We start from the raw sequence: 9,797 nt of genomic DNA, 5'->3' as shown, positions 1-9,797 counted from the left end.
CTAGCATGACACGATCGTTTCCGTTAATAGACCATTAAGGTAGGTAAGAAAACAATCAGATTGCATAATCCTTGTTTTCACATAGTATCAATGCTCTAAGGTATTTTCTTTCAGCTTTAAGCAATCCTAAAACCTCTCCTACTTAATTATCGAATGAAACTATAATATGTTTTGTCACACCGATCTCTCATTAGAAATTTGAACTAGGCCTTGAAATGATAAATCTTGAAATCACATTTGAATGTAAAAGATGTCAAGTCACTACATGCTCAGTGAGAGTATTGCAATGAGTGCCAACTGGTTATAATGAGGTATATATCAGTCTATCGATCCTTATATGACATCTTTTATAGGAATGGATTCGCTAAGAAACTCCCATGGGCATTCGCTGTGAAATTCTAATGTTTGTTCCATAATGATGAATTCAAGAGACTAGTGTATTTTGTTTTGATCATTGCTATAGTTTCAGTTGAACTAGTGAATCTTTTATGATGATATTTTTGTGGTTGAGGTTCAAGATAAGGCATAAATTATAAGTGAATATATTTTGAATAATTGAATATGACGATGGATGTATGATCATCATTGTCTATTCTAATATGATAATTGTGTTAATTATGAATGTTCGTAAGCACAATGAATTCAAGATAATGGGTTAATTCATGCGTACTCGACATCATATCGTTGTTGCTAGTAAACTTTGAGGATAACTAAGCTATATTTAAGCAATAATTTCAAATTAATTCAAATTTGAACAAAACTTTCTGTATGGTGACTTTGATAACTCATCTTTAGATGATATGCGCATGAGTTTGTATTGATTATTGTTGATAATAGCATGTGTAGTAATTTTAACATTTTGACACTAAGAAGAATATTCAAGTCCCTCCAAGTTACCTACATAGCCATTCCTACAGTCTCTTGGTCCGATGGGCAAGATCCCATATTAAAAAAAAAAAATCTATTGTCATTGGTAAAACTAGCTACTTTTTTTTTACTTACATAAATTTATATGGAATAATGTAGAATAATATGAACTTATATGAATAACTTACTTCACCACAGAAATTTTTGCAGCATGATCACAAATTGAATTAGGTTGGATTCCTTCATTTATCACTGCAACCCTTCCCATCAAAGTTTATGATGTCACTGTGACCTGCATTTTAGTCATTACAGCATGAAAATTCAATTATTACTATTGTTATTTTCCCACCAAATGAAATGCATGAAGTTACATTATAAGTTCTAGGATCACTTGAAGTTAATAAAAATAATCTATTTAGTATTGGCATCTTAACATAAACCAAAGAACAAGTCTTTTTAACAAACCATGTTGATGAATTCTGTTTATCTCCATCCCTTTCAGCTCTGTCCCATAATCATTTAACAATGATATTCCAGCTGATGTTATAATGAAAGGGAAAGCAAATGGCGGTGACAATGGGGATTTGGCCAGCTTGATAAACCTCTGACCTGAAAGAAAGAAGAGTCCGAACATTTGTATATGGTGACAGATAGTATACCAACACTCCTCAAGCTTGTTTTAGTATGGTTCAAGCATCAAAGCCAACCTGATTTAGCTTCAAGCACAAGACGAATGGTGACAGAGTGAGCCCAATTAATCCCCAAAGCAGCAACAAGGTGAGAATCATATCCCGACAGATCGTCTGTGCGCTGTGCTGCAAAAATTAAACTGTTAGTGTTCATAACTTTAACACAAGGTTTCATCATATGACAGCATGTTCCTACCTTGGAAAGAGTACTGGGAACCTTCTTCACGAGTTTGAGATCTAACTTGATTTGTAACTACAATTGGGATTCGCGAAGATTCAGCAAGTGATCTTCATTTAAAAAGAAACAAAGAGCCATATTACTTGAACAGAACAAAATCATAAAATAGTTTCAGAATTGAGTATTTCAAACACACAGATGGGATTCTCACTTGATAAAAGAAACATGCCAACCTAGTAAATTTTGTCTAGAGGCTCCTTGCGCGAAATCCCTGGACAAATTTAAGCATTCCTTCAGCATAACAAAAAAAAAAAATGAACAAACAATCAGATCATGACATAGACTTTCATGCAGAAATATGTAAATGATGGTATGTTCATATATAAGAGATGGGATGTAAATGAAATGAAAACATTTATATATATATATATATATATACATGTAGTAATATTGGTACTAGGTAACCTTCTACTGAAAGTTTAGCTGAATAAATGAAAGAAGAGAGCAAGAGAACAGAACACTGATCTCATCACTTACCTGCACTAATGGTATCAAACATATTAAGGTCTCTAGGCTTTTGAAGTTTGTAAATCACTTTTCAGTACAATTCATTAGGTTGTCTTATCTAATCCAAGTGAAACGTGAACTTAAAAAGACTACAAGGTTACGTGTGTCAATTTATCTATTACAGGTCCTAGGCATGAAGAAGGGAGATTCACTCACCCTGACATAATAGCCGCAATGCTGTCAATGACTATCAACTTTACCGGCCGCTGAAGAAGTGAAAGTTTGATTTGTTGCAAACTGGTGATAAATCAGACAAATATAATCAGCTAGAAATTTCTGACAACCGTGACACAAAAAAAAAATAAAAAACATACGACCTACACTTTCACCTTCACTACTCAATAGTGCCATGAAAATCTTAAGCCATGAATTGGACAGTTAAATTTAATTCACCAGTTCAAATCAAGCTCTGGTTTACTTTAGATCCTACCTCTCAGTAAATTTAGAAAGTGTAGTTGGCCGCAAAACTAGGATCCTACCTGCCATCTGCATTGTAGAAAACAACCCCTTAGTAAATTTCGAGCCAACACTTCAAAGTACACTCATAAAGATACTAATTCTGCAGACCAGACCTCCTGCACCACTCCTTTCATGTTAAATATGTCTGGGAAACTTTGGACTCCAATTTCTATCATCCTGAGGAAAGAATCAAAATTAAAAAAATTCTGAGAGAAAACCATCTTCACTGATATGATTATTGTGTTTTCTAAATACCTTTTTGAACTAAATTTGGATTCAACATCGATGTAGATAACATGGCCATTCAAACCTCCATAAGTTGTCGGCAATGAAGCCAATAACGAGAGCTTCATACACAACTGCAATTCGCAACATAATCAAAATAAATGGTGATTAAGATCTTCATTCAAACGTGCATGATATCAACACCTAGGCCCTAGCTCATCATAAAAACCAGAGGAAAATTCCTAATACGAAAATCTCATCTACATCAAACTGATGAATAAGGTTCTAGTAAAATTGGTTAGTAATCATGATCATCCTTTTTTTAGAATCAATTTTCATATATAAGATCAAAGGAAACAAAGTCTTGTCAAGCAACAAAACAACTATGCAGAATCCGAATGTGCAATGGATAAAAAGCTTCATTCTTCAGTTCAATTACTCAAAATTATATTTTTTTAAGAATCACATGCATCAAAAGCATGTTAGAAATTTATAAAACAACAAGAGATAATATTGCATATAATTTATTGAGAAAGACATACCTAATCATTCTATAGAATTAATTGAGAAAAAATAGACATTAGTAGTGTAATACTAACATATTAAGTCTTACTCCCTATCTCTAATCAACAATAGTTAAAAGGAGGGGGACCTAGCAACAAAACATACTAGGTTTCCTCGTCAAAAGCTTCAGTTAATTAGAAAAATCCACACACTTCAACGACTAAAACAGCCCTTAATTATTTATCTATTCATAGTTTCAATAAAACCATTAAAAAAGCCAAAATAAAAGTCTTACAAAACATTGCCAAACCAACAGAATCATAAAATGAGCATAGCCCAATTAGACTAAAATGAAATCAGAATCAATACTTGTGTTTTGCCAATTCCAGGGGGACCAACAAGCTCAGTAAGAACACCGAATGGTATTCCACCACATAAGGCTTCATCTAACCCTTTCAGACCTGTTGGAAGATGACCACCATGATCCTCCTTATGAACCCTTTGCTCCATCAAATTCAGTGCCTACGAAAACACAATCAAGCAATGAAACCCACAAATTACAGAAAGCTAAAAAAAGAAGATTGTGTGAATAAAATAGCTAACAGTTTGGTAAGGAGGGCAAGCGATTTCGCTAATGCGGGATAGTGCGGATGAGACCTCCGCCATTCCCACATCCAACAACTGCATCAACTCGAATTCGGTTAGGGATAAGGCTTCCTGAAATTAAACTCATCACCATAATAAATATGTGAATATTGAATTCGAACAAGATTACAAGAACAACCCACCCATTAATGGTGGGTAGTGATTGTTTAATTGACCTTGGCAGTGGTGATGTTACGCGCTGCAAAAACGTTGGCCATTGCTTTGGACAAACCCATGTCCTTGATGAGCTTCTCCGCCATTGCTTTGGTTCCCAATCGATTTTCCCGCCAAATACTCACCCAAACTTTGTTCATATATTGTTTAGTTTCTTTCTCTATTCGTATAATGTTTATTTTTTGAAAATTTTACAGCTAAAATTATGAAAAAAATTACAAAAGTACATTAATATTGAAAAAAAATTATTTTTACACTTTAAATTTTTTATTTACAAAAATATTTCTTCAGTAAAAATAATAAATTACTTTTTTAGTTGTTTTATAATTTATTTATAGTTGTCATGATATTGTTTTTAAATATTTTAGAACTCGTTTATAATTTAAGGGTCGTATTATATTAAATAATAAATAATATTATGTTTGCATAAAACAATGTATTGTAGTAATTATTATAATCAAAATTTTTAATACAATATATGTTGTATTATTTAATACATAACAAATGGTCCATATTAGGTTGTATTATAATATTTACAAATGATTTGGAGTCAACACCAATCTCCGACCCGAACTCGGATTCGGGACCTGGACCCTAACCCGGGATGCGGGACTCAGACCTGGACAGGGACTCGAACCCGAACTCGGACCCGGACCCAGACCCAGACCCGAACTCCGGACCCAGATTCAAACCCAAACTTCGAACCTGAACCCGGACCCCAGACCTAGACCCCGGACTCGGGCCTAAACCCAAACTCGGACTCGGACCTGGACCCGAGGCTCAGACTCAAACTCGGATTCGGGACCTGGACCCTAACCCGGGACCCGGGACTCAGACCTGGACAGGGACTCGAAGCCGAACTCGGACCCGGACCCAGACCCAGACCCGAACTCCGGACCCAGATTCAAACCCAAACTTCGAACCTGAACCCGGACCCCAGACCTAGACCCCGGACTCGGGCCTAAACCCAAACTCGGACTCGGACCTGGACCCGAGGCCCAGACCTGGGACCCGGACCCAGACCGAGACCGAGACTTGGACCTGAACTTGGACTTAGGACCCGACACCTGAACCCGAACCCAGACCCGAGCTCGAACCCGAACTCGGATCCCGACCCGAACTCAGACCCCGACACGAACTCGGACCCCGACCCGAACCCGAACCCAGACTCGAACCCGAACCTCGACTCTGACCCGTGACCCCGACCTGACCCTAAACCCAGGATTCGGGACCCAGACCGGTTTTAGTGTTTGGATCGAGTGTATTGAAAATATATTATAACTTTACACGATCAATTAATCCAAGTCAATACCAAACATTATATTGTATTAAGTAATACTAATACAATACAATGCAACATGATCCAATATAATATAATACATTACGATATAATACGACGCAACAAATGAGCCCTTATAGTTTATTTATATTTGTTGTGAGATTGATTACTCGTTATTTATTAGTTATTTTTTTTTATTTTCTGTTCATTAAAGTGTATTTTTATAATTTTAAATTTTATAAATAAAAAATTTTAGACCATAATGTCACAAATAAAACATTAAAAAATATTATATTTAAAAATTCCTTTTTTATTTTGCATTTATTTATTTTTTCTTTTTCATATAATACGAATACCACATCGACATTTTTTTATTGATTGTAATTAGAGAGAACGTTAAATTAGAATTCAAATAATATTTTTCACATACTAAAAATAATAATTTACTTCAAGTACAATTTCAAAAAAATAATTCATTCAAAGTATATTTTTCAATTACAATATCTTTCATTTGTGAAATTTCTCCTATAGCATATTTTTGTATTATGTATTTAAAAATCAAGTTGTTTTAATTTTTGGCTTAAATTATTATTATCATGACTAAAAATACATCAATTGTATTATTAGAAATCTGCAAATTAAATACTTAGGATTTCGAATTTTTAAATCTTTCAATATATGAACAGAGAACCATATTTTTAAGCGATAAAGAATTGGAATGAAGTTATAGGAACATGGTGGGAAATATTTACTTATAGTTCGGCTAAATCTTATTTTGATTGGATCCAACAACAATTACAATATAACAAAATCAATCTGTGGAATTACTCAAGGAAGAGAAAGAGATAAAAGCAACTTTAAACTTGTGTGCTAGATGATTGAAAGTTATTTCAGGTAAAAAAGTAAGATAAACTGTTTGAAGTTTGGAGAAAAAAATACAATATTTATTCATGCCAAAATTAAAAAAAAGGAAGGTAATGGAATTGCTTCTTTTGTTGATACACGCGCGTGGTACCTTGGTGAATGATTATGATGAGGTAGTTTACCATTATTTAAACCACTTCAAAAGCTTTATAGGCAGTCCAAGTTCGACCTCTATGAGTAACAACGAGTGTTTGACTATGAGTGCTACTCTAAGTAGTGATCAACAGATTTAGTTGATTAAGCTTTTTACTAGCCTCGATGTTAAGAAAACCTTATTTAATATTCAAGAGTTGAAAAGTTTAGGTCTTGATGGGTTTAGTTCAAAAAATTTCGAAGTGTTATGGGCTAACATTTGTGAGGAAATTTCCGAAAATGTATTGTCGTTCTTTGAAACATGAAAGATTCCTTATCAACTGATTAATACTCCTCTCTTTAATTCTCAAGACTGAAAAACATTCCCAAGCTTTTGATTATAGGTCAATTGTTTGTTGTAATTGTTGGAACTTAGTTTACTTAATTCTATTTACTACCATGTATATTTTATTATTTATATTATAATATAACATCCTAAAATATTATTTATCAAACAATTAATATAAACACATATAAAGTTTCAGATTTCTTACATTGATTGCAACATAATTAAGTGACTCATTTTGTTTAGTCACTCTAACTCTCGCTTCCCTTTCTGTAGTAGGTTATTGCCAAGTAATGAACCTAGAATTGTATCCTCGAACCGAAAAGTGGCAAGTCTTCACAATCTTCCACAAAGATCTAAGTACCACCTTGATTAGACTGGGTTGATACTCAACTCACTATTAGATGCGATTTTGAGAGTGAGAACGGGAAAGTATATTTTAAAATTCAAAGAGAAAAAGAGAGAACTTTTCTTGTTAGATTTTGACTTGAATCACTTGTCTACAAAGCTCTCATTTTTTTTCCTTATATAATGCTCTAAATAGGGTTAAAGTTAGATTAGATGAGCTAAAATAAAAATAATTGGGCTCAAAAACACTTCATGGCCGAAATGCATCGTGCATGCCCATGATTTAATTTTTGCCAACTTTTGTTTCATTTAAGCTTAAGTTGAACAATTTGTCTTTTTCCAATTTTACTTAATCAAATCTAATTATTTTAATACTAATTTTTCATTTAATAATTATAAATAATAATCAAACAAAAATACAATTTAAATATATTATTAATTAGACCCACAAAATATCTTAATTACTAAATAAAACTTTATTTCTATTAGTGTAGGGGGGATAGGAAACTCAGTGAAGGAAAGGATTGAATGGATGTTGTCAAGTTTACTAGGGGAGCTTACTGACCTGTTCCTGGCCTTTTCGGGCTGCTTGTTTGAAGGTGTTTGGTAAAACTAGCTAGGAATGGGGTAGCTTAGGAGGAAGCTTGAAAGAATGTGGAGTCAAAGTGGAGTGAGATGGAGTTGTGTAACCCTAGTGATTGTCAAGTTATGTGGTTACTACTAATTTTTTTTCTTTTAAGAAATTTTTTTATTAGTTTAAAATGTTAAATGGGCCACCATAGCTATTAAGATAAATGCTAAAGGGTTCCAGTGATACTTTAACATCCTCTTACGTGTCAATATCGTTATTGGTCCAATTAAGTATTGGGTCTTATATAATTTAATATAATAGCTTTTAAGAAGTATCGCTAACTAATCACAACGCGACATGTCGAGAAGGTGTTAGGCACCACTGGTGCCTAATAGTAATGCTCTATTATAAAGGTGACTTGGATGGTGATGGCCTAAATAACCCAAGACTTGTTCCTATTCATAGTACTTGGGAAGGCCCAAGTTAAAACTCACCACTTCAACAGCAGCCACATGGAGAAGATTACAGAGCATTTAAATAGGTTAAAGTAACTCAAATCAAGACTAGTACTAGAAGGGAAATTTGATTTTATATACTTAAAAAATTAAAAAAATTTATTATTAAACCAAAAATTTAAACCCTAAAAAAACTATACCTTTTTTTTCAAAACCCCAAAAATACCCCCCTCACAATTCTCTTTCTCTGCATCATCTCTCTCTCTCTCTCTCTATCTCACCCCAACCGCCCACCCTCACTCGAACCACCCTCACCCACGAAAACCCTCACCCACGATCAACCCCAACCCGAACCACCCTCACCCACGGTCGTCGACCACCCTCACCCACGATCAACCCCAACCCGAACCACCCTCACCCACGAAAACCCCAACCCGAACCACCCTCACCCACGAATCCCAACCCCAACCCGAACGACGGTCGAAGCCCAGTTCACCGTTGGTCCCACGAATCCCAGGCCCCCCATCACCGACGGTCGAAGCCCACGAATCCCAGGCCCCCTCTTCACCGCCGGTCCATCAAATCGAAAGCAAAAAAAAAGGAAAAAAGGCCCCAGGTCCGATGGTCGGACCATGGGGTCCGACCAATCGGACCCATCGGACCCATGGTCCGACCATCCGACCCCCTCTCTCTAAGTCTCTCTCAAATCGAATGAAGAAAAAAAAAAAAAAAAAAACCAGTCCGATGGTCGGACCATGGGGTCCGATTGGTCGGACCCCATCGGACCCCATGGTCCGACCATCGGACCTGGGGTGTGGGATGCCGAGATAGAGAGAGAAAGAGAGATGCTGTGAGAGTTTGAGGGTATTTTTGGGGTTTTGAGAAAAGTGTCATATTTTTGTTAGTTTAAAATGTATTGGTTTAAGAATAAAATAATTTAGTTTTTTAAGTATAGAAAATCAAATTTCCCTACTAGAATCTAGAATTGATTATAGGAAACACATATGTTAGTTCCTATACTCAATTGTACGGAACTATTAGTTAATGTAATTCACAAGCAAACTAAACTAAACTAAGTCAAATCATATTGGAGCACACCCACCAAACCTAATATCCAAACATAAAAAAAAAGATCACACATTTTATTTTTACACCCAAAACAAAGTCTGCTTTAGTTATAAAAAAATTCACTATAAATACACATAACCCCAACACCACCACTTCTCCCTATAACTTTTCCTCTTTTCACTTTCCCAAAATCCCCTCTTCTCTTTTTCTCTTTTTTTATTTTTTATTTTTTTTTTCTTTTCAGATACTCTGTTTTCGAATTTCTTCTTTCTCAGATCAAAACGCACCGTTTGATCAGACATTCTCAAGTTTAATATCATCTAAAATAACTAATGAGTTCACCTCATCAGGAGGCTAAGTGCATGTTTGGCATCATAACTAAAAAACTGTTTTTTGTTTTTAAAAACAGAAAATTATTTTTAAAAA

At 34.8% G+C, this 9,797-nt stretch overlaps 1 protein-coding gene across 3 annotated transcripts; it reads right to left on the bottom strand.

Moving 5' to 3' along the window:
• Positions 1-769: 769 nt before the first annotated feature.
• LOC115718801 (DNA repair protein RAD51 homolog 2) lies at positions 770-4,502 on the bottom strand. Of its 3 annotated transcripts, none has more exons than XM_030647623.2 (12): positions 4,311-4,502; positions 4,093-4,206; positions 3,859-4,011; positions 3,016-3,119; positions 2,874-2,937; positions 2,732-2,787; positions 2,458-2,538; positions 1,946-2,005; positions 1,753-1,844; positions 1,575-1,682; positions 1,333-1,476; positions 770-1,159 (listed from the first exon to the last, which is right to left on the bottom strand). In XM_030647623.2, exons 1-12 carry the CDS (start codon positions 4,446-4,448, stop codon positions 1,110-1,112), a joined length of 1,164 nt encoding a protein of 387 aa, XP_030503483.2. In that variant the 5' UTR covers positions 4,449-4,502; the 3' UTR covers positions 770-1,109. The 3 variants fall into 3 exon arrangements, 2 of the variants coding, with proteins under 2 accessions (XP_030503483.2, XP_060966960.1); XM_061110977.1 differs by having other exon boundaries at positions 4,093-4,170; positions 4,311-4,470; XR_004012041.2 differs by lacking the exon at positions 770-1,159 and having other exon boundaries at positions 1,340-1,476; positions 1,575-1,677; positions 4,311-4,472.
• Between the last annotated feature and the right edge of the window lie 5,295 nt (positions 4,503-9,797).

Source organism: Cannabis sativa, chromosome 2 (genome assembly GCF_029168945.1).
Source record: "Cannabis sativa cultivar Pink pepper isolate KNU-18-1 chromosome 2, ASM2916894v1, whole genome shotgun sequence".
Lineage (NCBI taxonomy): Eukaryota > Viridiplantae > Streptophyta > Magnoliopsida > Rosales > Cannabaceae > Cannabis > Cannabis sativa.
The sequence above is the reverse complement of the archived record's forward strand: the minus strand, read 5'-3'. Positions and strand labels throughout refer to the sequence as shown.

Coding starts and splice junctions, on each gene's coding strand:
- LOC115718801 (XM_030647623.2), bottom strand. CDS start 4,448: ATGAACAAAGTTTGGGTGAGTATTTGGCGGGAAAATCGATTGGGAACC. Junction 4,012..4,092: donor CTTGCCCTCCTTACCAAACT/GTTAGCTATTTT, acceptor GTGTTTTCGTAG/GCACTGAATTTGATGGAGCA. Junction 1,683..1,752: donor TTCCCAGTACTCTTTCCAAG/GTAGGAACATGC, acceptor TAATTTTTGCAG/CACAGCGCACAGACGATCTG.